The sequence below is a fragment of the Mustela nivalis genome (assembly GCF_964662115.1).
Source record: "Mustela nivalis genome assembly, chromosome: 6".
Classification (NCBI taxonomy): Eukaryota; Metazoa; Chordata; class Mammalia; order Carnivora; family Mustelidae; genus Mustela; species Mustela nivalis.
In genome coordinates this window covers 150,413,159-150,439,507 of record NC_139025.1, presented here as the reverse complement: position 1 = coordinate 150,439,507, position 26,349 = coordinate 150,413,159, and the positions used below count along the sequence as shown (strand labels likewise).

The 26,349-nt window shown below is 55.0% G+C and overlaps 1 protein-coding gene across 2 annotated transcripts; it reads left to right on the top strand.

Moving 5' to 3' along the window:
* The first annotated feature begins 770 nt into the window (after positions 1 to 770).
* On the top strand, positions 771 to 25,625 carry ANPEP (alanyl aminopeptidase, membrane). Of its 2 annotated transcripts, none has more exons than XM_082736081.1 (21): positions 771 to 946; positions 8,149 to 9,009; positions 9,531 to 9,673; positions 9,786 to 9,925; positions 10,361 to 10,487; positions 10,570 to 10,724; positions 10,947 to 11,060; positions 11,147 to 11,290; positions 11,421 to 11,486; positions 11,627 to 11,692; positions 13,124 to 13,299; positions 13,553 to 13,632; positions 14,825 to 14,961; positions 15,083 to 15,138; positions 15,918 to 16,065; positions 18,998 to 19,089; positions 19,784 to 19,894; positions 20,022 to 20,189; positions 20,998 to 21,138; positions 21,523 to 21,604; positions 24,990 to 25,625. In XM_082736081.1, the coding sequence occupies exons 2-21, from the start codon at positions 8,372 to 8,374 to the stop codon at positions 25,137 to 25,139; spliced, it is 2,934 nt and encodes a 977-aa protein (XP_082592207.1). In that variant the 5' UTR covers positions 771 to 946; positions 8,149 to 8,371; the 3' UTR covers positions 25,140 to 25,625. The 2 variants fall into 2 exon arrangements, with proteins under 2 accessions (XP_082592207.1, XP_082592206.1); XM_082736080.1 differs by having other exon boundaries at positions 826 to 946; positions 8,146 to 9,009.
* The last annotated feature ends 724 nt before the right edge of the window (positions 25,626 to 26,349 follow it).

Below are 26,349 nucleotides of genomic sequence, written 5' to 3'. Positions count from 1 at the left end.
GTGGCAGCCACAAACCAAGGAATGTGGGCCGTCTCTGGAAGCTGGAAAGGGGAAAGGAGTGGATGCTCCCTAGAACCTTCAGAAGGAGGTTCTGTGGACACCCCTGAGTTTAGCCTAGAGACACCCGTTTTGGATTTGGCTCACGAAAGTGTAAGGTACTAAATGCGCATTGTTTTAAGTTTGTATTAACTTGTTACAGCAGCCAGAGGAGAGGCATAGGAGTATCATCTGGTACTGCCCAGCAGAAGGAAGGCCCTAGAAGAGTGCCCTGCGCTTGGCTGCACAGAGCCCGGAATCCGGACGAGAAGCGTATGCATATCCTAGCTCTGGTCTTTCTATTTTATTTTTTAAATTTTTATTTATTTTTTATTTTTTTGCTAAGTCCTGTTGCTTCTCTGCCTTCTTGAGGATGAAGGTATTACCAAAATTAAATTACGTCCTGGCATAATTCATTTTTCTGGAACACTCATCTCCAGGCGTTGCTAGGTGGCTTTCTGGATGAGTAGGGCTTTACCCCCACCCCCAGCTCCAAGGGCGAGGCTCTGCGCCCCTCCCTCGGGGGCACGTGCTGTCCAGATGTGGAGGGGCGGGGCGCTGGGGCTGCGGGCCCCAGCGGGGCGCGCTCGGGGGGTGGGCGCAGGGGACTGGGAACCCGGGCGCTTCCAGGCGGCGCGCCCCAGCCAGCGGCTGAGCGGCTCCGGATCCGCGGGGGTTCCGCGGAGGCTGCGGGGGGCGGGCGGGCGCGGGCCGGGTCCGGGCGGAGCTGTGGGCGGGAGGCTCGAAAGGGGTTAACCCCGAGGAGTAGTGGTCGGGTCGGGTTACTTCCCTTTAAAAAGACGGGGAAAGGAGGAGTCAGGCGCTAGTGGGGCAGTGTTGGTGGCGGCCCGACACGGGACACGGGAGGAGGCTCCCGGCCGGGCCGGGGCGCGCAGTTCTGCGGCGAAAGGCAAGTGGAGAGCGTGGCGGAGGCGCTGCGGGCGCAGGGGGTCGGCGGCAGGGGCGCGGCTGCGGGACGGCAGCCGGAGTGAGCGAGGACTCGGGGCGCAAGCGCGAGCAGAGAACCCCACATCTGCTGCCCACGACCCCTTCTCAGACGGGTACACTGAGGTCCAGGGAAGAGCGAAGCGAAACTTTCTTCTTTTCTATTCTTTTCTCCTGTCCCTCCTCCTCCTCGTCGTCCTCTTCTTTTTACAGAAGTTTCTTCCCAAGCGTAGAACCGGTTCCGAAACAACACGTTGTTCTAGGTATAGGTGGCGACAGATGGCGGGAGGAACCCGGACGCCGCCGCCGCCGCCGCAGAGACTGAATGAGGTCTTGCCCCTGCCCCAGGCTGGGGAGGGGTTTGCTGGGGTCAGACTTCTTGTTCCACCTGCGGCCCGGGGGCCCTTCCCGGGGGCTTCGTCTTTAGCAACTTGAGTTTCTCCCCTTCTCTGTTCCTGTCGGAGGGCCGGAGCCTGATCACCTCCTCAGTCAGCTTCTTGGGTCGCTTCTTGGCTCCGGAGCAGGTGCCTGCGGCCCCTTCCCCAGACCACACCACCACGAGTAAGAGGAATTCTTCTGGCAGAGATCCCACTGTGATCCTGTGGCCTCCGAACCCGCTTCCCTATGGAGCCTCGGAGTCTAAGGCTGGAGGGAAGCTGCTTCCATCTGGCCGATGGGGAACAGGCCCAGCTGTGGGAGGCGGCCCAGCCCCCATCCTGCGTTCCCACCGCCCCACCGCAGCCCCTGGGGGCAGCTCCTTGCCACGCCCACGTCCCTAAGTCAAGTCCTCCGGCCCCTCTGCTTGAAGTTTTACTGCTCAGCGTTAATGAGGAGACAGTGGGGATCCCTACATTGGAAGGGGCCGGGGGATCGGTATTGGCTGTAGTTCTTGGGCTTGTGGCTCTGGTGGAGGGTCCAAAACCCCTTGCTGGGTGCTGCTGGGTGGTCTGAGAGGGGCGGCAGGGATGGTGGCCAGCTGCTCACACTGAGGCCCCTCGGTGCCTTCGTCCACACTGACGGCCATCGCCACTTGCCTGGCCACACCCTAGATCTGTCACCAAAGGCCCCACAGGGGCTCCAGCTGCACCCATGGAAATAAGGCCAGGGTCCAACACAGGCCTGTGTCTGGTACCAACCCCCACCGCAGCCCTCCTGCCAGGAAGTTCCACTTCCTAGAACCACCCCCAGCTTCCAGTGCTCTGAGGCGTGGAGCTCAGAGCCCATGGGCAGAGCCCGCAAGCTGGCTTCCATCAGAGTTTTTGTTTCTTGGCCATTCCCTACAACAGCCGCTTCAGGTCCATGACCTTTAATGTCCTTTAAAATTCAGAAGAGAGGAGCATCTGGGTGGCTCAGTCAGTTAAGCATCTGACTCTTGATTTCAGCTCAGGTTGTGATCTCGAAGTCATGAGATCAAACCCCATGTCAGCTCTGCTCTGAGCGTGGAGCCTGCTTGGGATTCTCACTCCCCAGCCTCTCTGTACCCCCCACCACCCTCCCCTCGCTCTGCCCCCCGCCCACACATGCTGTCTCTCTCAAAATAAAAGTAAATAAAAATAAAAATTCAGAAGGGACACACAAGTCCCCCTAAAAATGGTCAGACCTTTCATCCTGCCCAGATCTGCCTTTGTTAACTTGCTATCCTGTGTTGTTATGCTAAAAAGTGTCTTGCCTCCTCCAGTGAAAGGAGAAAAGGGAGGGCGGGGTGGGAGAAGGTTTTATGAGTTTTATGAGGTTGGGACAGTGCGTGTGTAGTTAAGCCTGTAGAAGCTGCCATTAACTAGCTGTGTGACCTCGGGCAAGTCCCTTCATCTCCCTCTGCTTCGGTTTCTCAGCAGCTCGCTGGTGGTGATCACCCTGGCGGGGCCCATAATAGGTGCTCAGTTGCACAGAAGGGAGCTGCCAGGCAAGATCCACAGCCCAGAATGGCCCCAGCACCTCCTCGGCTGGCGTATTGCTGCCCCCCAGCCCACCAAGGGCCTCTGTGCTCCTTCCCTCCGGAGAGCACTGCTTTGGCTTAGAAATCCATCCATAGCAGAGCTAACTTCCCATTAGGGCCTTCTGAGGTTCTCACAGGACAGATGATGTCTGATGTTCCCAGAGGAAGCACCCTGGGAACGGGCCCACGCAGCTGTGGATGGAGGGCTTGGAAGCTTGGGAGTGGGCCAGCGGCTTGAGGGGCCAGAGTGTGTCCTATTCTGGAGCCGAGCCTCACCCCGCCTCACTGTTCCTTCACGACAAACAGATGGGCTGCAGGTTGTACCCTAGCCTGCTCAGCCTTGCAGGGGACAAGGGGCAACGGAGTGAGTGTTAGGTAGCAGCTCACCAGGGGTTTGTGAGGGAGCCTGGATCACACCCAACTGTGGGTCCCAGGCTCTCCCCAGCCACCCCCACCCCGCCCCAGACTCCTGGCTTTCCTGTGTCGGAACAGAAGGCAATCTGTGCCCCCTGCATCTGAGACAAAGGTGCCTTTTCTTGTTCAGTTGATGTCTCCTACATGTGTGGCGATCTGTGCCTTCAGTATTCTCCAAGTTGTTAAACTTAATTTTTTTTTTTAAATTTAGAACTTTTGTTCTCTAAACCAAAACATAGACAAGCAGAAATATATAAACCCACAGAAAGACTGCTTTGGTTGCGAAGGGGCTGGAGGTACTGAGCTTCTCCCTCATCAAGAGAGTCACAGTAAAAGGGACACACATATTTTGCTCACGTGCAGAAAGGTCCCACGGCAAAGACAGCGCACAGGGGACACTAGCCTCAGAATCAGACGGGGCGGGGCAATGATCTCCAAAGTGAGTGTAGTGACACTAGTGGCAGGCTTTGAACACATAGATGGTGTAGTCATAAGTGCTGTGATAGAAATGTGAAATGGACCAGGGAACCACAGAGGGGAGAGGAGTCACCGTGCGTGAGAAGGCCATGACATTGAGGTGGGTTTTGAAGGATAAGTAGGAGTTTGACAGGAGGGAGAGGAAAGGCATTCCTAGTAGTAGAAACAGGACGAGTAAAGGCACAGAGGCATGAAAAGGCCCAGCAGGTTTGGGGAAATGACTGAGGCTAGAGGCACAGTAGGCACTGGGAAGAGGAGAGGCTAGATGGTCAAGTTCAACTACCTAGATGAGTAGTTTTTTAAATCAATAATCATTCATTAAAATGTATACAGGAAAAATTATAACTTAGCACATCTAACTCTGAGTTCTTGCTAATTATTGCTCCAAAAGAGAGTAAATAGATTGACTTAAAGAAAAATATTGGGGCACCTGCAACGCGTAGTCAGTTAAGCCTCCAACTCTTGATTTTGACTCAGGTGATGCTCTCAGGGTGAGGAGGTAGGGCCCCGTGTCGGGCTCCCTGCTCAGCGTGGAGTCTGCGTGAGATTCGTTCTGCCTCCCTCTCCTCCCTCTGCTTCTCCTTCTACTCGTGTGCACTGTTTCTGTCTCTCCCTCAAAAAATAAGGTCTTAAGGAAAAGAAAAATCTTAAGTGAATAATATACAAGAGGATCACAGATATGGCAAAAGTCACAAGGGCGATTTGTGTCTATGCTCCAGAAGCCCAAGAAGGAGTGTGGGGTATAGGGGGGAATCAGCCCTCAGGATCAAGGGTCTGAACTAGGGCGAGTTCCGTCTTGAACTGCCTGGCTCATTTTCTTATCAATGCCTCCATTCCATCCGCGTTGTTACCTACCTGCTGTGTGCTAGGTGCTTTCCTGGTGTGGGGGATACTGTCCCCATGGTGCTCTGAGTCTTGGGGGTGATGGGAGGGCTGTCCTGGGACAGCATCACTGCAGTGAGCCTCCAGGATGATGGGTGTGGGAAACACAGAAGCTTCCCAGACCCAAAGAGCCACTTGTTGCTGGTGGGGAAGGGGTTGCAGTATGCGGCTAGAAGGGGGAGAATGTGGTAGGCTTGAGGAACAGAAAGGCTGGTGGGCAGAGTGCAGAGGGTGATGGAAAGAAAGCTTGAGATAAGACAAGAGAATCTTGGAGGGCTAGATCATGCCAGGTCTAAAGGCCATGGCAAGGATTGTGTACATGGTCATTCATTTAGCCAATATTTACTGGACTCTTGCCTTGTGCTGGTAATGGAGGGGCTTACAACATTACAGTCTTCCTTTAAGGTGCTTGGGTCTAGTGGCAGGCTTTGAACACATAGATGGTGTAGTCATAAGTGCTGTGATAGAAATGTGAAACGGGCCAGGAAACCACAGAGGGGAGAGGAGTCACCGAGCGTGAGAAGGCCATGACATTGAGGTGGGTTTTGAAGGATAAGTAGGAGTTTGACAGGAGGGAGAGGAAAGGCATTCCTAGTAGTAGAAACGGGACGAGTAAAGGCACAGAGGCATGAAAAGGCCCAGCAGGTTTGGGGAAATGACTGAGGCTAGAGGCACAGTAGGCACTGGGAAGAGGAGAGGCCAGATGGTCAAGTTCACGGAAAGTGTTCGGACTCAAGACTGAGGTTTCATTCTGCAGGCAGTGGGGAACTGGAGACTGTGTAGCAGGAAAGGAAGAGCCTTCTGCTGAGGTGTGGGGTGAGCCTGGAGATGCCCACCACCACACGCTGGGGTGTGAAGATAGCAAGCTCTGAAGCTAGAGCATGCCCCTCACTGTGCCCCCAGCCTGAGCTCGCCTGGTGCCCAGAGCAGGGACCCCTTATTACAGGGCAATAAGGTGCCTGCTGCGCCAACTTTGAAAACTAGAGGCTCTTTCCAAAAGAGTAAAGATTCCAGCCAGCTGGGCCTGTGGTCTGCATCCAAAACAAACAGGAAGAGACCACAGTGGGCCAGGCAGGGCCTCTTTCTTTATTTGGAGAAGGGATTAGGCCAAGTGGGCTTGTGGGTCCTTCTGCTTCAGAGGTGGGGGGCTGCAGGCCCATCAGGGACGGACTGAAACTTGGTTTAGGGGGACACATGGCTCCAGGGGCCAGCCTATGGGGTCGCTATAAAGATGGCCTCCTTAGGCCAGTCCTGGCCCTGATGATAGTCTGGAAGCACATGCCACATCACCCTTGGGAGCCACTGTCCACTGTGTCACCATGCCCAAGCTGGAAACTTCTCTTGGGCACTCGGCTTCCTATGAGTGCCCTGGGCGTCAGCCCAGGCCTGATGAGGGTGGGTCCTGGCCACCACGGTGGGAAGTCCACACCAGCCAGCCCAGGGCCACATAGGCAGGTCTCTAGAGAGAAGGGAAGAAGCACCGAGGGCTCAGAACACCCTCAGCCTGAAGCAGCTCTGCCGGCCCAAAGACAGGTGGCAGTCATTTATTCTTGTGGTTACATGTGAATGAATTGATCTATGCGTCCATTCAATGCGTATGTGCACTCACTTTCCAAGCATTCGCACAGCTCAGGGGAAGGCAGACCGGAGCCAGGGCGGGGAGTGACAGATGAACGAGGAGTTTACAAGCCGATGGAGCCGGCCCAGGTGAGCCCTGGGATAGAGTTGGCCCGAACCAGAACACCGCTCGTCTGCCATGGTTGGAGGAGGGTTCCTAGAAGGGGGCAGGCAGTTCTCCCAGGGCCAGAGTGGGGGCAGGGACGGGGTGGAAATGGGCTAGAAAGACTTGAGTAAGCAGTGATTCATGTATGTGTGCGTTCACTCAACGACTACGCGTTGAGCACCTGCTATGTGCCCGGCACCATGATGGGCTGGTGAGCAGAAGCAGCCGAGGGCCTGCTCTCATGGGGACTGCAGTTGCTGGGGTAGACAGACGGGACTCAAGTCTTCACTATGCAGATCAAACGGAAAACTACACTGAGTTAAAGGGCTTTGACAAAGAGGTTTGTGGTACTAATGGAACTAATAGGGCCTTGACCTGGCCAGCGAGGGCTTCTCTGAGAAAGAATGGAAGGATGAGTAGGAAATAACTAGGGAAAGAAGGTGCCCCTGCCCAGCCTACTGACCTTTGCTTCTGTGAGCCCTGGATCATATGCTGATCCAGTCAGCGGGAACAGCATGTGCAAAGGTCCTGTGGCAAAGGGAGTGGATGATGACCAGAGTGGCTGGACCACTGGGACAGAAGGGAATGTGGTGAAAATGAGGCTGGGAAGGGGGTAGGCTGATGGCAGGCTGAACTTGTAGGTCTCTTTGGAAGATTTAGTCTGGATTTTATGAGAAAAAAAAGTTTTTTTTTTTATTAAAGATTTTATTTTTAAGTCATCTCTATCCCCATCGTGAGGCTTGAACTCATGTCCCTGAGATCAAGAGTGGCATGTTCCACTGACTGAGCCAGCCAGCTGCCCTAGGAAGGTTTGAAGCCGATCCAATTCTTGTGGCAAACAGGTTTGAGGGGGCCTGAATGGAAGTGGTGAGTCCATGAGGGCATAGTGGACTCTGTATGAACAGGGAGAGCAGCTTTGACCAAGGACATGGTGAGAGCAGGGATGGGGGCAGAATTGGACGTGGAAGTCAGGGTCAAGAGGTGTCAAGGTCTGAGACACTGGACTGATGGGTGGGAAGAGCGATAATGAACATTCTTTTATTAAGTATGATAAATCACGTCTTCATTTCTACTAAGGATAGGAAAAGAGGCCATGGCTGAGCTCTGGGTAAGGAAGAAGGGAATAATGATGCGTAGGTTGTGCTCTGTGATATTTAATATGTTCTCTTGTTCAATCTGGGCAACAAAGTTGAGAGATAAATACTGTTATGTATTTGTGAGGAGCGAGCTCTGAGCAAGGTACCTGCTCAAGGTCACAGCTGGGAAAAGGTGAAACCTCACCAGCCTCCTGTCTTTAAAAAAAAAAAAAAAAAAAAAAAAAAAAAGGCAGAGCACCTCCTTTCTTTCTCCTCTGTGTGCTGATAGCTGAGCTAGAGCTTTTTGGCAAGAAGGGGTAAGAGGGGGAACCTGGAAGAACTCCTGCTCTGGAGGAATGCAAGGGACTCTGAGACCCAGTCGCCACGGCTTGGATTGTCTGGGTGGGCCAGATCCAGCCACAGGGGTGACCCATGCCCCTCTTGACCTGAGCAGAAACTGACTCCTCTGCATCTCCTATCTCTTCCTGCTCCTGGGAGGTCCTTCCCTGACTCTAACCTCAATCCTCCCGCTTCTGTCCCCACTGTCCCAGCACGCAGGCACATCAGTGCCACCCAGCCCCGCTGCTCCCTCTACCTGCTGCCTGCGCTTCAGCCGTCTTCCTGCAGCCCGTAACTGGACACTGTTTGCTCCCCAGCAGGTACCCTGGCACACTGTGTCTGGACCTCCTCCTCTCTGGAGCCCGAGCAGAAGGTGTCCCTGCCCAGCCTACTGACCTTTGCCTGTGTGAGCCCTGGTTAATTTTTGCCCAGGCTGTGGGCTGTGGGGCTCCTCCCCCGTCCCCTCAGGGATATAAGTCTGGCCCGAGGCTGCCTTGCTCCTCGCCATCCTGAACCTCCCCCAGCCCCCACCCTGCCCTCACCATGGCCAAGGGCTTCTACATTTCCAAGGCTCTGGGCATCCTGTTCATCATCCTGGGCGTGGCAGCCGCGTGCACCATCATCGCTCTGTCTGTGGTGTATGCCCAGGAAAAGAACAAGAACACCGGGAGCTCCGCCGACGGCTCCACAGCGAGCCCCACGAACCCCATGAACCCCACGGCCCCCACCACCACTGGGTCCACCACCGCGGCTACCACCTTGGACCAGAGCAAGCCATGGAACCGTTACCGCCTCCCCAAGGCTCTGATTCCCAGCTCCTACAATGTGGTGCTGCGGCCGTACCTCACCCCCAACAGCGACGGCCTGTACACCTTCAGCGGCAAAAGCACTGTGCGCTTCTTGTGCAGTGAGCCCACCAACGTCATCATCATCCACAGCAAGAAGCTCAACTACACCAACATCCAGGGGCAGAGGGTGGCCCTGCGGGGCATGGGGGGCATCCAGGCCCCCGCCATCGACAGGACCGAGCTGGTGGAGCTCACTGAGTACCTGGTGGTGCACCTCCGGGAGCCGCTGCAGGTCAACAGGCAGTACGAGATGGACAGTGAATTCCAGGGGGAGCTGGCCGACGACCTGGCGGGCTTCTACCGCAGCGAGTATATGGAGAACGGTGTCAAAAAGTAAGTAACAGTGGGGTCTGTCTGCTTGGTGGGGGCAGGTACCAGATCGGAGGCAGAGCCGGATCCTGGGGGCCAGGGAAGGGCTTGGATTGCAAGTCTTGGAACCTGGAACCTCTTGCTGGCCCCTGACTCCATCCCAGGTGCTAGGGGAGCAGCCCCTCCCCTGGGGGCTTCTGTAACCCACATTAGGGAGTCAGGGGCGAGTGGTAAAAGAGCCTCTTGGACAGATAGGAAAACTGGGGCTCAGGGGAGAGAAACTTGCTTAAGGTCTCCTGGCTAATATAGGGATGGAGCCCGTCGGGACTTTGACCCTGACTCCTGAAGGAGCTCTGCTCTCCCCGAGGAGCTGGCCTGTCAGGGCCGAGAGTCTGCCTGGGGGAGACGGAGACGGGGAGGGCAAGAATGAGTCTGGAGCAGCCTTCCCCTGCACGCCTGGCAGCACCCTGAAACCCCCACCCCGCCCACCCTCACGAAGCCCGAGTGTTTCCCCGGCACACGCTCTGACATCCTGGTTTGGGCAGGGTGATCGCCACGACACAAATGCAAGCTGCAGACGCCCGGAAGTCCTTCCCATGCTTTGACGAGCCAGCCATGAAGGCCACGTTCAACATCACCCTCATCCACCCCAGCAACCTTGTGGCCCTGTCCAACATGCTTCCTAGAGGTGAGTGGGTCTGTCCTGGGGCCACACAGCCTTGGGAAGGAGGCGCCCCAGGGCTAGGATTTGGAGCAGGGGAGAGGAGGCATCCCTTTGAATTCCAGTGCTCCCTGCCCAGGCCCCAGCGTCCCTCTCCCGGGAGACCCCAGCTGGAGCGTCACGGAGTTTGAAACCACACCTATCATGTCTACTTACCTGCTGGCCTACATCGTGAGCGAGTTCAAGAATCTGGAGAGGATAGCACCCAGCGGCGTCCTGGTAAGAAGCTGGGCCCTCTCGTTCTTCCCCTTCTCCGGGATTGGCCCCAACCCGAGGGATATTCTTGTTCTAATTCATTCCCATCTCTGCCCCTGAGTTGTTAGTCCAGTGTTCGAAAACTGGCGCTGAGTGCCTGGGACAAGTGTCTCAAGTTTTGGCCCTCAATCTCTGCAGCTGGATGTTCGCTCTCTCCTCATGAAGGGTGTTCCCAACCCTGGGTCAGGCAGACGGCGGCCATGACTGCTGCTATTCCCAAAGGCTCCTCCATAGGACTCTGAGCCCCTCAGAGACACCCCCCCCCAACCTCCCCTCTGCTGCCCATGCCTTTCAGTTTAACCTAGTCGGTACCCTCACTAGCCTGCTGGCCCCTGGGGCCCCGCCCATCTGCACCGGGACGCAGGAGGGGCCTCTGACCTACCTCCATCCTCTCTGCAGATCCGAATCTGGGCTCGGCCTAGTGCGATCGACGAGGGCCATGGAAACTACGCCCTGGGTGTGACAGGCCCCATCCTAGACTTCTTTTCTGCACATTATAATACCTCCTACCCACTCAGCAAATCTGGTGAGTGAGGGGCCTTGTGGTGGGGACAGAAGATGGGGCACCCCACCCAGAGGCCATCCTGCCAATGGCCTCGCCTCCACAGACCAGATCGCCTTGCCTGACTTCAACGCTGGCGCCATGGAGAACTGGGGGCTGGTGACCTACCGGGAGAGTGCCCTGCTGTACGACCCGCTGTCCTCCTCCACCGGCAACAGGGAGCGGGTGGCCACTGTGATTGCTCATGAACTGGCCCACCAGGTAGCCCCCACCCATCCCAGGGAGGGCCGAGAAGTGAGTGGGGTCTCTGGGAGGAGAGGGCACAAGCCCTAGGCAGCTGCAAAGGGAGGAGGGTCCCAGCTAACAGGATAGCGGAGGGGAGTCACGGTGATGCCAGCCAAGTCCCGGCCAGCGCCTGGCACGTGGGGGACACTCGGTGAAGGGGAGTTCTGGGTACTGTGAGTGACCTTCCCTCCCCAACAGTGGTTTGGGAACCTGGTGACCTTGGAATGGTGGAATGACCTGTGGCTGAACGAGGGCTTTGCCTCCTACGTGGAATACCTGGGCGCTGACTATGCAGAGCCCACCTGGAATCTGGTGAGCCGGGGGCCCCGGGTGCAGCGTCGGCGGGCCCCCCACCCCACCGCCAGGCCGGTCTCCTGATGAGCACTGGGGATTTGCAGAAAGACCTCATGGTACTGAATGACGTGTACCGTGTGATGGCCATAGACGCGCTGGCTTCCTCCCACCCTCTGTCCTCGCCTGCCAGCGAGATCAACACGCCGGCCCAGATCAGCGAGGTGTTTGACTCCATCTCCTACAGCAAGGTACGGAGGCAGCGGCGGGCAGGCAGAGGCAGTGGGGACGCGGCCCACTGAGCCCCGCTCTGGGAGCATGCGCACTGGCCCGGTCCTGCTGGCTCAGCCCCGCTTTCTGAGACGCCCTCCCCTTCCCCAGGGAGCTTCCGTCCTCAGGATGCTCTCCAGCTTCCTGACAGAGGACCTGTTCAAGAAGGGCGTGGCGGTGAGTACCCTGGGCCAGCCGTGGGGGTGGGTTTCCCCAGCCCCTGCTGTGTGTCCCCGAGCCCCCGCCTACCCCAGGGGTTCAGTGGGAGAGGCTGGGGAGCACCAGCTTCGCCTTCACCGTGGCCTTTCTTTCCGCAGTCCTACCTCCACACCTTTGCCTACAAAAACACTGTTTACCTGGACCTGTGGAACCACCTGCAGAAGGTCAGTAAGAGCCAGCTGCCCGCAGCCATTTTTGGGGAGTCCTGAGATGCTGTAAGTCTGGGGGGGGGTAGTTGGCGCAGCATGTGTGGGAGAGAATGTGTCCAGCTCCACGGCTTCCCAGCCCAGGCAGGTCCTCTGAAGGAAGCCTTGGTTGCTCGTCTGTAAAATGGGTGCAGCGAGAGCTCCTCGAAGGAGACCATGGGTCAAGACCCCAGGCAGGCAGCTTGCCTCCCCCCCCACAAACCGTAGTGAGCTCCTTGGCGGGAGCCCAGGAGCAACCTCATCAGCTAGCCCGCACGGTTCCTGAGTCCTCCCCTGCCTGGAACTTTGGAGTCAGTCATTCTACCTACTCAGCACTCCTGGCTGCCCTGTGCCCCAGTGGGCCCCTCCCAGGCCTGACTCTGCTGCACACTCCGGCACCCCCAGCACCAGCTTTGACCTTTTCGCCCTGCCCTGCCTTGTCTTCCTGTCCCCTCAAACCTCACGCAGCCCTGTCTGTGGGACAGACCCTCTGGCCACCCCGCTTCCCCTCTCCTCTCCCTGCCTCTCCTAGTGCTGGAGTCTGCACACTGCCATCTTCCCATCGGTTCCCCTCCCTTACAGCAGCCTGACTGACCCCTCCTGAGTCCCAAGCCCAGTCCAGCGGGGAGGGGAGACCAGAGGCTCATCAGGGAGTCACAGCTGGGCTCCAGCACCCTTCTGGCTGGTCTCCAGGCCAACTTCTATCTGCCAGGAGCCTGGTTGGGCCCTCTCCCCAACATTTCCCTCCCTGGACCCCCCACAACCTGCTGACAGGGGCACCTCACTGCCTCCACACTGTCTTCCTAGCCTGCCTCAGTCTCTCCCTCCTTCCTCTCCTGCAAAGCTGAGCCCTCCTCCATGCCAGGTGCCTCTCTACCTCCACCCCTCCCTCCCACTCCCTCTGTCCCTGAGCCCCCCCCCCTCTGCAGCCCCTCCCAGCTCCCCTCCCTGCTCAGCTTCTGCCCTTCTGACACTCTTCTTTCTCTTTCCTGTCTTTATTTTCTCACTTAATAGCAGATGTTAACTTCTTGTTGTTATTACAAAAGCAACGCATGTGCGCGGTAACAGATGATAAAAACCTGAGAAGACCACCCTAAGCCGTCCCCAGACCACCCACACTCTCACCCACGTGCTCGCTCTGCACGCTGCCTGCTCCTGGCCCTCCTGTCCTCCTTGCGGGTTGTTCACTCTGGGCAACCGCCTGCCCCCGCAATACCCACCTCACCTTGGGCCCCAGAAGTGGTGGAAGGGGGGAGCCCACCTAGATTTGCAGCGCACCAAACGACTGGCCATTCTCAGCTGGCCCAGCCCTGGGACCCAGCCAGCTCCTGCCTCCCTGCGGGGTGGCACTTCCGGAGCGAGGCGGGAGGGGGCGCTCCGCTGACCGCCGCCCCTGTGGCTCTGCCCCAGGTTGTAGACGATCAGGGAGCCATCAAGCTGCCTTACTCTGTGCGCGCCATCATGGACCGCTGGATCCTGCAGATGGGTTTCCCCGTCATCACTGTGGACACCGCCACGGGCAACATCTTCCAGAAGCACTTCCTCCTCGACCCCGAGTCCGTTGTCACCCGCCCCTCAGAGTTCAAGTGAGTGGAAGGGGTCACCGACGCAGGTGTCTTAGGGAGGGCTCTGAGGGGCAGTGGCCGTGGCGCCCCTTGGCCATCTCAAGTCCAGGAGTGCTGCGATCCCGGCCCTGGTGGCCGGAGACAGGCTCTCCCTCTGTGGCCGGGAGGATGGGAGTGCTCGGTGCGGCAGCAGGGCAGACTCGGAGAGCTCTTCCCCGGCCGCTCCAGGGGCTGCTGTCCCTCACCACCTGGTCCCGGGGGGCTCTCGTTGCAGCTACCTGTGGATCGTGCCCATCACGTCCATCAAAAAGGGCATAAGGCAGGCAGACTACTGGCTTCCGGACGTTCAACAGGGTAATCCAGCCCTGTCCCAGCAGACGGTGGGCCCACCCTAAACCCCCAGCTCCTGGTTCACGTTCTGGGGGTTACAGCAAGACTCGGGGGCAGCTTCCTTTGTCATTTCATTCAACAAACGGAGCTGAGTACTTCGGTTCTAAGCTCTCCTCTGCTGTTGCCCAGCTGTGTGACCCTGGGCGAGTTACCATCCCTCTCTGGTCTCTCTTTCATCATCTATAAAATGGGGCTGAGAACGATATCTACCCCACTGAGTTGTGTGGGGACTAAAGAAGAGAATGTATATGAAATGTTTACAACAGCACATGGCATAAAGTGTGAACAGCCCTGCTGTGCCAGGTACTGAGGGGAAACCAAGCTCAAGGCAGTTCCTCCTCGGCCTAGGCCAGAACTGCAGATGAAGAGAAGGAAGATAAGCAGCTAGAACTTTCCAGAGCTATGTTGAGTACTTTAACAGAGGCATGTGGCCTCTGGGCTGCTGCAGGACAGGAAGCCAGGAATAAGAAAGCGTCAGCTTTGTGGTGAGGTGAGGGAAGGCTTCCTGGAGGAGGTGAGCAGGGCCTTAGAGGAAGGGAAAGACTTAGCCAGGCTCATGGCGGCAGAGGAAATAGCAAGTGCAAGGCATAGAGGTAGGAGAGAATGTAAGGACTGTGACTAGGGCAGAGGTGTGCCCTCCAGGTGAGGCAGGTTCCTGAGGTCCCTGCAGGCTGTGAGGCACAGTGGCTGTGTCCTCGGCCAGGAGGAGCTGGGGCAGGTGGGAAGTCGGCAAGGACCACCTCTGTGGAAGGACCCCTTCTGGCTGCCAGAAGAAAGACTGGAAGGGACGGCTGAGAGGGCCAACCCTGGGGGGGGAGGGGGTTGACTGGCAGGAACAAATTGTCTGGGCTTCCCCCTCAGGGACTGGGGCGTGCTAGAGCTGTTCATAAGCCCAGAGAGGATGAGGAGGACCACAGCTTGGGGAGCTGAGTCTGAGTGGCCCGGGGGTATGGGGATGAGATGTCCAGGCAGTGGTCACTGGCCAACCCGTGGTAGAGTTTGGCCTGGCAGCCCCGTCCTACACCCCTTCTTCTCTCCTCTCCTTGGCACTGCCCAAGGCTTGAGGGCCAGCCGGTGCCAGGCTGGAGAGAGGCAGGCCAAGGGTCGGCCTGTGGCCTTCTGGGCAGCCCCACCCAGCTCCGGTCTCTCTCCACAGCCCAGAATGAACTGTTCAGAACCACAGGTTCTGATGAGTGGGTCCTGCTGAACCTCAACGTGACGGGCTACTACCTGGTGAACTATGATGTAGACAACTGGAGAAAGATCCAAACTCAGCTGCAGACAAATCTGTCGGTGGGTGTCGGCAGCCCCACCCCATCCCCTGCCCCAGGCCCCGGGCCCAAGATGGCGCCCCAGACTGCCGGGCCTGCCCCCACTACCAGCCTGAGGTGACGCCCTCTGTTGCCCCTTCTAGGTCATTCCTGTCATCAACCGGGCTCAGGTCATCCATGACACCTTCAACCTGGCCAGGTGAGTGCCCCCGTCTTCCTTGGGCCCAGCCTGGCTCAGGCCTGGTGACTTCAGCAAGTGCTGTTCCATCACGAGAGCTGGTGCTCTTCCTCTCGGCCTTACCGTCCCAGGCACAGGGCGGCGGGCTCCCCGGGCTTCTGCACACCCCGCCCTGGGCCCCCAGATAATCATCCGAGACTTGGTTTGAGTACTTTACCTCAGGCCATATAGGAGTGGCCCCTGAGAGCCAGACACAGGCCCGTCCCCTCTAAAACCACTCTAAACGGGCTTTTCCTGAGGACTGACAGTGGGCCAGGCCTCCACAGTAGGCGCTCAGAGAATCTGGGAAGGCCAGGACAGGAGAGAGGCAGCACCTACTGTGTTCCCCGCAGGTGCTAAGTCAATTTAAGTGATGTCCCCCATAGACACGGACGTTTATGAACCAGATGTGTGCACACGGCCTTAGAGGGAGGGGGGCGGAAGGCGCAGAGGGCCAGACAAATCAGAGAAGAGGTGGGCAGAGCACAGGTTTCCGGCCTTATGAATCTCTGCTCTGTGGCCTTAGGCAAGTCACTTGACCTCTCTGAGCCTCAGTTTCCTCTTCGTAAAATGGGGACAGTATGCGATGGGCTGCGGGTGAGGGCGGGGCCTGAGCTGGCCTCATCTGCGGTGCCAGCGCATCCGTTCACGGTGAGCACTGGAGCTGGTGTGTCTGGGGCTCTGGAACCTTAGGTTCCACGAAGAGCTTGGAGTTCCCTCCCTGGGGCTGGACTTACTTGAACCCCTCTGTTTGTCCCCAGTGCCCAAATGGTCCCCGTCACCCTGGCGCTGAACAGCACTCTCTTCCTGAACCAAGAGAGAGAGTACATGCCCTGGGAGGCCGCCCTGAGCAGCCTGAGCTACTTCAAGCTCATGTTCGACCGCTCTGAGGTCTACGGCCCCATGAAGGTACAGAGGGGCGTGGCAGGGTTCAAGGACCCGTTGGTCTAGTGCCTGAAATTGCACCATCAGGGAGTTCACGGAAATGTTATCTGGAGTGGTAGACCCTTCAGAATGCCACGACGCCGGGTTCTTTGCCAAGAGCCACCTGGCCAGGGTGGTGAGAGGGATATGGGGTGAAGGGAGCAGGTGCCAACGAGGCAGGTTGGGGAGGGCAGAGAAAGGACACAGACTGCTAGCGAAGTTTGCTGTTTGGGAAGTTAGCACTGTCCGAAGGCACAGAAGAAACCGCTGCTTGGAGCTGGGAAGCCTGCCATTTACCAGCCCTGTGGCTTCAGCCAGCTCTCTTCAGCCCCAGCGCACTGTTCCCTCTGTGAAGTGAGCAGGCCCGTACCTGCCAAGCCCAAGGGCGGGGAGGGAGAAGCAGGTTAACAGCTTTGAAGTTGGGGTGATTGGGGGCGGGGTATGTTGAGGCTCTCATGAGGGAAACTCCGCAGTTTCAGACCCCCCCAAAAAAACCACCCCAAACTCTCAATGTCCAACAGTTGGGGATTGGTTAAGTAAATGGCAATATCCATTTAATGGAGTATTACATGGCCATCAGATAATACTCGAAAAGCAAGTGATGACATGCGTGAGGTTGGGTGGGAAGGGGCAGAGGGAGAATCTTAAGCAGGCTCCACACCCAGCACAGAGCTCAACACGGCTCAGTGTCACAACCTTGAGATCATGACCTGAGCCAAAATCAAGAGTCAGACGCTTAACCCACTGAGCCACCCAGGCACCCCTTGAAGACATCATTTTTATGCTTGCCTTCACAAGTAGGCAGAAAGGCAGGCAGAGAGAGAGGGGGAAGCAGGCTCTCCCTGATGCGGGGCTCGATCCCAAGACCCTGAGACTATGACCTGAGCCAAAGGCAGAGGCTTAACCCACTGAGCCACCCAGGTGCCCCAAAGAGATAATTTTCACATTAACTTTCTATCAGGGTAAATGCAGTATTAGTGTAAATGAGCTTTTAACTCAGGGAAGTGTTCAAGGACATGGAGGCATAGCATCTGCAACATCTTTGTCCCACTGCCACACAGGTCCCAGAATTCACCCAGGTTTAGAAGGTTCTAGGTTGGAAATTGTTCCTCAGCGAATTTCAGGGCTTGCTCCACTGACCCCCAGTCTCTCATGTTGCTGTTGAGAATCAGAGCCTTGCTTATTTCTGGTTATTTGAATGTGGCCATTCTCCCCCTTCTGGAAGCCTGTGAGCTCTTCTGTCAGTCCTGGTGTGCCTTTGTGTGGGTCTCTCTCCTCCCCTACCCTTTCCATCCGGGCATTTTGACATTGTTCCCTAAAATGTTTTTCCCCTCCTTGCTGTTTGGTTCTCTTTCTGGGTCCCCTGTTTATCCAACGCATTGTTCTTGCGTTGGCCTGCCTTCTGTCCTCCCCTTAAATTCCCAAGAGCTGCTCCTGGTCCCAGTGTCCTTTGCAAATCTCCGAGTGCTCAGAAGGTACTCATCTCAGGCTTTCACCAAGCTTTCTTTTTCTTCCATTGACTTGTTTCATGAGTCTTCTGTTTGTTTTGGTCTCCTTTGGAGAGATCACGGCAGAGGCTGAGCTGCCCTCTTTGGATTTGAGAGTGAGGCAGTAAAAGGCAATTAGAAGTTCCATGAGGTCATGTTTGTCACCTGCAGGTCTCACTTGGGGGTGACTGGGGCTACGTGACTCCTCAGGGGGACCCTCAAATATTAGTATCCATGGGATGTCTGGTTGGCTCAGTTGGAGAGCATGTGACTCTTAATCATGGGGTCATGGGTTCAAGTCCCACATTGAGTCTAAAGATTACTTAAAAAGAAAAAAACAAAAACAAAAACCAGTGTCCAAGAGTGTTCCCCTGAGACCGGAGAGAGTCATCCTTTATCTTCTTCTTTTTTTTTTTTTTTTTAAGATTTTTATTTATTTATTTGGCAGAGAGGCAGGCAGAGAGAGAAGGAGGGAAGCAGGCTCTTATCTGGTGACCCCTGATTCTGAGCCCCAACCCATTCAGCCTCACCCACGGGGGAGGTCGGGGTTTGCCTGCTGCCCGGAGAGAAGCAGGAGCTTGAGGGTTTCATTACTCCTGCTACAGACCCTGACTCCTTCGTGCCCAGCCCCCGCCTCACCCCTGTCCCCTGCAGACCTGTCCCTCTGATTCTGGGCCCCTCGAGCCAGTGTCGCTTCTGGTGGTGTGTGCCCCGCAGCAGGCACTATGCTGCAGGCGCACCTGTCCCTCTCTCCCCACCTTCTGGCTCCTTGCCTGCACCGGTCCCTCATCCACTCTGGTTTCCCCTCCTGTTTCCTTTGTTCTGGAAGTTTGTTCTTGGACATAAGGCAGGACTCACGTCCCAGTGTCAGGGACAAAGAGCAGTGTGCAGAGTTATAAAGATGCTAGGTAGAAAAGGAAGAAGAAGGGGTAAGCTCCCCAGCGTGAAAATCATAGTTTGGGGAAGCACCTGGGCGGATTGTATTTTCTGCAGACGCTGCTCCATGTTTCCTAAGCTCTTCATAAGGGAAGTGGGATACTAAAAAAATAAAAAATCAAAAATTTAAAAAATCAAAAAGAAAATTAAAAAGAAAATAAAAAAGAAAAGTGGGATACTTAGCATTGGGCAGTGGGGGTGGGGCGAGGCATAACACTCCATTCAGATGTGGTGACCCGGAGACCGGACTGTTAGACTGGGTGAGGCTTTCGGGAGGGAGAACCTCAGAACTGTGAGCTCCAACCTGGGCCGGCCCTGGCCTCTTTGAGCCCTGTGGCCCCCGGGCAAGGCCTGAACCTCCAACCTTTCCGCCTCCGCCTCCTTGCCCTTCACCCTGGTGACACCTCCCTACCCACGTCAGAGGTTGTGCAGGGCTCCAGAAAAGTCAAGTGTGAGTCTCACCTTTGAAGCCCTTCCTGTTTTCTTTTCCCCAGAGTTACCTGAGGAAGCAGGTCTCGCCTCTGTTTGATTATTTCGAAACTCTCACCCAGAGCTGGACGAAGCACCCAGACACCCTGATGGAACAGTGAGTGGAAGCATTTCCGGAAGTCATGGGCGGCCCAGCTCCCCTGACCTGGGGAGTCCCAAGCGGGGTCCTGCAGTGTCGTCTTCTGGAGGACAGCTCCAGGCTGGACCAGGGCCACTGGCCACAGAGAGAACCCCTCCTAGGAGTAGGAGGCCTGCCCTGAGGCTCTCTGTGGCCTGCGAGCCGGTCTGGCCTCCTTATACAAGGGATCAAACTGAAACTGAGGTCCCTCACTGGCTTGGTCATTTTATTTTATTTTAAAGATTTACTTATTTCTTTTGGAGAGAGAGAGAGCGAGCGCACAGGAGCTGGAGCAGGGCAGAGGGAGAGGGAGAGGGAGAGAGTCCTCAATCAGCCTCCCTGTTGAGCCCTGACATGGGGCTCTGTCCCAGGCCCCTGAGATCATGACCTGATCTGAAACCGAGAGTTGGCTGTTTAGCTGACCAAGCCACCCGCGCGCCCCTTGGTCATTTAGATTCCAGGTGTTCAAATTGGGGCTGGAGCTCGTACTGACCCCTCTAGGTCCCAAGGCACAAAGCAAAGAGGGGGACCCGCTGGGTGGAGTGGGTTACAGCCGCAGACAGAGCCCAGGCCCTGCCATCCTCCCTGGAGATGTGCATCAGCAGGGGACTCCGGCCGGAGTCTGAGCCACGTGACCCACGGGCACACTGACCAAGTGTCACCCCCGGCACAGGTATGGTGAGATTAACGCCGTGAGCACCGCCTGCACCTATGGGGTTCCGAAGTGTAAGGAGCTGGTCTCCGCTCTTTTCGCAGAGTGGAAGAAGAACCCCCAAAACAACCCGTGAGTGTGCCCCCTGCTCCTCCCACCCCCGCCTTCATCCGCCCCTCAAGCCCACAGCCATGTCCTGGTCAGACCCTCGTCCCACACTCCCTGCGGCTGCTCCCCCTGACGCCCCCACCCTTACCAGGATCTACCCCAACCTGCGCTCCATCGTGTACTGCAACGCCGTGGCCCAGGGCGGTGAGGAGGAGTGGAACTTCGTGTGGGAGCAGTTCCGAAATGCCACGGTGGTAAACGAGGCTGACAAGCTCCGTGCGGCCCTGGCCTGCACCAACCAGGTCTGGATCCTGAACAGGTGAGGGCTGCGGCCAGCCGGGGCTGGGCAAGTTTCCCTCCCCACTGGGAACCAGGATCCCCACGTGCGAGAGAACGCACCAGCCAGGCCTCCGCACTCTCATTCACAGGATCCCCACAAACTCGTGCAGTGGGGTAATACGTTCCCCATTTTACAGATGAGAACACTGAGGCTCAGGGAAGCAAAACCACTTACCCAAAGTCCAGAAGCTTTAATAAGTCGTGGAGTCAAGAGCTGAACCCGGGTCTGGGTCTCCGTCCCCAGCTTTTAGCTGCTGTAGCTTCTTGGCCTGTGATTGACCGCAGCTCAGTTCTGCTCTCTGTCAAGGGCCCTGGGGCAGCTGGACCTGAGTCCTCTCGGACATGCAGCCGGGCACACCTCCAGCTCTTGCACAAGGGCTCCTGGCTCCCACTCCTGGGCCCCAGGAAACAAAAGCCTCTCTCCATGTCAAAGACAACATAGCCACCCTACCTGGGATAGGGCTCTTGAGCCAGGTTTTTTTCTTTCTTTTCTTCATTTGTCCATGGCCCGTCATCAGATATTTATCAGGCACTGGGGCCACGGGACGCATGACGTTTGGCATAGCCAGTGACCCTGTCAGGGAGACTCAGTATCCCTCCTACTAGAGGGAGGTTGACTAAGAGGTCTTCAAACCTTGGTAGGCCGAAGCGATATGAAGAGGCTTACAAGAGAGGTGTGGGGAGGGGAAGGTGGGGTCCATTGCCCTCCTGGGTTCTCTCTCTCTCTGTCAAATCCTCTGACCAGAGCCCTCGGAGGAGGTCACGAAGTCAGCACCCTGCCCTCACAGGTACCTGAGTTACACCATGAACCCTGACCTCATCCGGAAGCAAGATGTCACCTCCACGCTGAGCAGCATCGCCAGCAATGTCATTGGGCAAAATCTGGTCTGGGACTTCGTCCAGAGCAACTGGAAGCAGCTGTTTGACGAGTGAGTCTGCGGGAGCATATTAGGAGAAGTGCCTGCAGAGGCTGGGGTGTCCTGGGGTGGGGGGCGTGTCTGTGTGAATGGGGCCCCGCAGGGCTGGAAGTTGGGGGACCTGTGGGCACTGCTGAGGAATGCGGGAAAATGAACCAGCTCAAGGGGAGTCGGGTGGGGGGCAACACGAGGCAGGTGTGGGCCGGCAGAGGGAAGAGAGTCTGGTTCTCTGCAGAGATGGGGGCAGAGACACTGCGATCAGACCTGTGTGCATGTCCCTAGAGCATGTCATTTCCTCTGGTATACGAGATAAGGACAGTCGCGGCATGGCTGTGAGGATGCAGTGTCACCGGCCTGTCCCTGAGCATTAGTTCCCTGCTCTTCTCTCCCCCACAGCTTCGGCACTGGTTCCTTCTCCTTCTCCAACCTCATCCAGGCGGTGACCCGACGGTTCTCCTCGGAGTTTGAGCTGCAGCAGGTAAGCAGCCCCGGACCCTCGAGTGGCCCCCAGAGGCCCATCGCAGTCTATTCAGCGAGCGGCCCCTGAGTGTGCTCTCCACACTGCCAGAGCCTTCCTCATTTCCAGGGGAAGGAGGGCATCCGGGCTTTTTAAGTGGTGACAGTTCAATCAGAAACATGCATCTGGGAATTCTTGTATAGGCAAAAAGTGAAGAGAATCATATAAACAAACCTCCATGTTCCCGTTACCCAGACTGAGCAATTATCAACATTTTGCTGCTTCTTTTTGGGGGGGGGTGGATAATTTTCGGGCACAGGTCACTTACATAATTTCACCTGTAAGTGGTTTAGTTATATCTAAAGGAAAGGAATTTTTAAAAGATAATCTCAGTGTCATTAACAGGCCCAAGAAAAATGAACAATTTCTTGCTATCATGTTCCATTCAGGGACATTTAAAACCCTCTGGGTGGCTTCTTTTAAAATTCCTTTTGCAATGATAGATATGCTTGAATCAGAAGCCAAACAAAGTTAACTCATTGTATTAGGTTGATTTGCCTTTTTCTTTTTTCATTGAGATATAATTTATGTAGCACAACACTCATCATGTTAAGTGGTTTTCTGTATATTTACGAGGCTGTACAACCATCACCACCGTCTAGTTCCAGAACATTCTTGTTATCCCCCAAAAGAAGCTGTGGCAGTCACTCTTCCTCTGTCCCTAGCCCCAGGCAACCAGTCTCTATGGATATGGCTATTTTAGATATTTCATAAAAAGGGATCATGTAATATGAGACCTTTTGTGTCTGGCTTTCGCCTAGCATCGGGCTCTCAAGTTTTATCCATGTTGTAGCATGTAGCATTTATGGCTGAATAATATTTGTGTGGCTATACCACATCTGTTTATCCACCAATCAGTTGGTAGACACCGGGTTATTTCCACTTTTTTTCTTTTTTTTTTAGATTTTATCTTATTTGTTTGTTTGAGAGAAAGAGCAAGTGTGGGAGACAGTACGAGCGGGGCTGGGGTGGAGCAGAGGGGCAGGGAGAAGCAGACTCCCTGTTGAGCAAGGACCCCACCCCCAAAATATGGGGCTCCATTCCCAGAACCCTGGGATCACAGCCTTAGCCGAAGGCAGACCAAAACTGAGTCACCCAGGTGCCCCCACTTTTGACTATATGAATAACTCTGTTATGAATATTCATGTACAGATTTTGGAGTGATTGTATGTGTTTATTTCCCTTGGGTATACACCTGGAAGTGGTACTGCTGGATTGTTTGGTAACTCTGTTTAACTTTTTGAGAAATTGCCAGAATGTTTTCCAAAATAATTGCACCTAATTTACATTCCACCTGCAGAGTAAGAAGGTTCCAACGTCTTTCTGTCTTTGTGGACTCTTAGTATTTTCTTTTCCTTCTTTCCTTTACTTCTTTCCCTCCCTCCCTCCCTCCCTGCTTTCTTTTTTAATTATAGCCATCCTGTGGGTGTGAGGTATATGGACTGCATTTCTCTAATGACTAATGATGACGAGCATCTTTTCATGTGCCTATTGGCCATTCATACATCTTCTTTGAGAAATGTCTATTCGAATCCTTTGCCCGTGTCTTAACTGGGATATTTGTCTCTTTATTGTTGAGTTGTAAGAGTTCCTTATATACTCTGGATAGTACGCCCTCACTGGATACCTGGTTTGCAAATGTTTTCTTCCATTCTGTGGATTGTCTTTTTACATTCTCCATAGTGTCTCTCGATTTCCTGAAATTTTTAAATTTAGATAAAGTCCAGTTTTCTAATTTTCCTTCTATTGCTTGTGCTTTAGGTTTCATATCACATGCTACTAAGAGTCTTACCATTTTAGCTCTTACATTTAGGACTTTGATTAATTTTGGCTTAATTTTAGTATATGATGTTAAGGTAGGGGTCCAACTTCATTCTTTTGCATGTGGCTATCCAAATGTCTCACCAGCATTTGTTGAAAAGATGATTCTTTCACCCAGTGAACGGTCTTGGCATCCTCGCTGCAAATCAATGGACTATAAATGTGAGGGTTTATTTCTGGACTCTCAGTTGTGCATCATTGATCTATCTGTTCATCCTGAAGCCAGTACCACACTCTCTTGATAAGTGTAGCCGTGCAGTGAGTTTAGGAATGTGCGCCTTCCAACTTTGTTCTTTTTCAAGACTGTTTGGCTATTCAGAGTCTCCTGCATTTCTTTGTGAATTTTAGGATCAGCCTGTCCATTTCTGGGAAAGAAGAAAATGCAGTTGGGATTTTGAGAGGGATTACATCGAGTTTGTAGATCGATATGGGAAGGGTTGCCATGGAATAATATTAAATCTTCCAACCTGTTAACACAGATTTGGGTCTATTGGGGTCTTTTTTCCTTTCATTTAGGTGTTCTGAATTTCTTTCAACAATATTTTATAGTTTTCAACTTGCCAGTCTTGCATGTCTTTTGTCAAATTTATTCCTCAGTATTTTATTCCTTTTGATACTATTATAAATGGAACTGTTTTCTTAATTTATTCTTTGTAGGGGCGCCTGGGTGGCTCAGTGGGTTAAGCCTCTGCCCTCAGTTCAGGTCATGATCTCAGGGTCCGGGGATTGAACTCGGCAGAGAGCCTGCTTCCCCCTCTCTCTCTGCCTGCCTCTATGCCTACTTGTGATCTCTCTCTCTGTCAGATGAATAAATAAAATCTTAAAAAAAAAATTATTCTTTGATGTTGCTCTTCCATCTTGCATCCTTGCTGAATTCATTAGTTTTAGTAGTTTTTTTTGGGTAGATTCCTTAGGATTTTCTATATTCAAAATCATGTCATCTGCTAATGGAGATAGTTTTACTTCTTCCTTTCTGGATGCCATCTATTTCATTTTCTTGCCTAATTGCCCTGGTTACAACCTCTAATAGTATATCTTAATCTCTGACATCTCTCTCTCTCTCTCTCTTTTTTTTTTTATAGTGCCATTTATTTGTTGAAACAGCTAGGTTGTTTGTAGTATAGAAATGGCCACATTTTAAATTTCGCTGATTACTTCCTTGTGGTATCTTATCTGATTAGTCCCTCTCTCTTTCCTGGATTGGACTGAGATTACAATTCAATTAAAAGCTAAGGGTTAACTCAATAAAGAACCATAGGGTGAAGATCAGAGATGTCCAGGAGCCAGATTTAACCACAAGGTTCTTGGTTTTGACCTCTGCTCTAGATAAAGACTTTATTGGGGGGGGAGGAGGGGAGAGGAAGGACTGGCCCTTCCTCTGCGGCCCTTCCTCTGCTGGAGAAAGCCTGTGGCTGTGTTCCCAAGGGCCCTAATGTGGGTGGGAGGCCCGAGGCCTGGACAACCCTCTGCTTGAGGCTGTGTGACCGACCCAGCCTGGGGCTGAGAATCCTCATTCTCCCGGCAGCTGGAGCAGTTCAAGAAGAACAACATGCACATAGGCTTCGGCTCAGCCACGCGGGCTCTGGAGCAAGCCCTGGAGAAGACCAAAGCGAACATCAAGTGGGTGAAAGAAAACAAGGAGGTGGTGCTCAGGTGGTTCACAGAAAACAGCTAATAGCCCTTGGTCCTTCGTCACCTGCCCGCCCCCACTTCCCCGTGTGAGTGAGATGCGTGCATATGTCTGCCCGGTGGCCCGCGGCAGCAACCCCTTCCTGGAGCCTGAGGTGACGGTGTCCTCCCCTCAGGGACAAAGCCCACATTTTCTCTGGTCTGCCCATGGGGCCAATCCAGTGTCCAATGGCCAGACTGTCCAAGCACCTCCCAGCCCCTGCCCCTCGTGCCCACCCCCACTCCAGGCCTGGCAGGGTGCCTGTCCCCCGGGCCCTGGGGCTGATCTCAGGGAAGCCCTGCTCCAGGGCCAGATGAGCAGAAGCCCTCCATGGGGCTTCCCAGGCCTCCAGGGACGATGGATGGCCTTGGGGGGGTAGCCCTGTGCCCTCTCTCACCTTCCCATAAAGACCCTGAACCTAAAGAATCAACAGGGCACAAGACCTATATATTTTTTTCTAAGAGAAAATGTAAATAAAGGATTTCTAGATCAGTGTCGAGACTCATTACTAAACTAGAGCAGGACTGGGTTTGCACAGCAGCCAGGAAGACAGCGAGGGAACCTGGAGTGTAGGGACCCCCAGGGAGCACAGGAGGGGAGAAGTATCCAGAATGCTTGTGTGTCCTGTGGGGTCCGCCTGCGGTGCCTCTCATCCACTCCCCCGTGGCGGCTGGGGACCTGGGTGCTGGAAGCTACGAGGAGGTAGAGGCCAGGCAGCCAGACCCAACGGTTCTCACGGTGCAGTGAGAGAGCTGGGGCTCAGTGCCGGGCCCAGGACAGGTCATGGCGGGGAGGCAGTGTTTTTTTCAGAAAGCAGAAGTTTCCATAGTTGCAGATGCTGGGGTCAGCCCCTGCCCAAGCATGAGGGACAGGAGCAGATGCTGAGTGGGCTTTTCTTCTCGTGGCTCGGTCAGCACACCTGGAACAGTGAGAGAGGGGCTTGGAGGGAGGGCAGCAGGCCCTGGGACCCAGGCCCCGTCTGACCCCTCCCTGGCCAAGGGCCTGTCCCATCTCCTCTCCTGGACCCACGATGGAAGGTGGGATGTTACTTTGTGAAGTGGCTGTTTTTAAGAGCAGCGCGCAGAGAAAGGCCGGTGCCCTCCAGACTGCCCGGTAGCCAGGGGGTCAGTGCCGTTTCCGAGGAGAAGCTCTGGGACCCCCATGGCTCCGCGGCCTGCACTGGCCTTGGAGGAAGTTTCTTGACCCATGGAGCCAG

Excerpts from the sequence above, each read along its gene's own strand:
- ANPEP (XM_082736081.1), top strand. The coding sequence starts at position 8,372 with ATGGCCAAGGGCTTCTACATTTCCAAGGCTCTGGGCATCCTGTTCATC. Across the intron at positions 9,926-10,360 it reads TAGCACCCAGCGGCGTCCTG|ATCCGAATCTGGGCTCGGCC; the intron begins GTAAGAAGCTGG and ends TCCTCTCTGCAG. Across the intron at positions 13,633-14,824 it reads GCTTCCGGACGTTCAACAGG|CCCAGAATGAACTGTTCAGA; the intron begins GTAATCCAGCCC and ends CTCTCTCCACAG.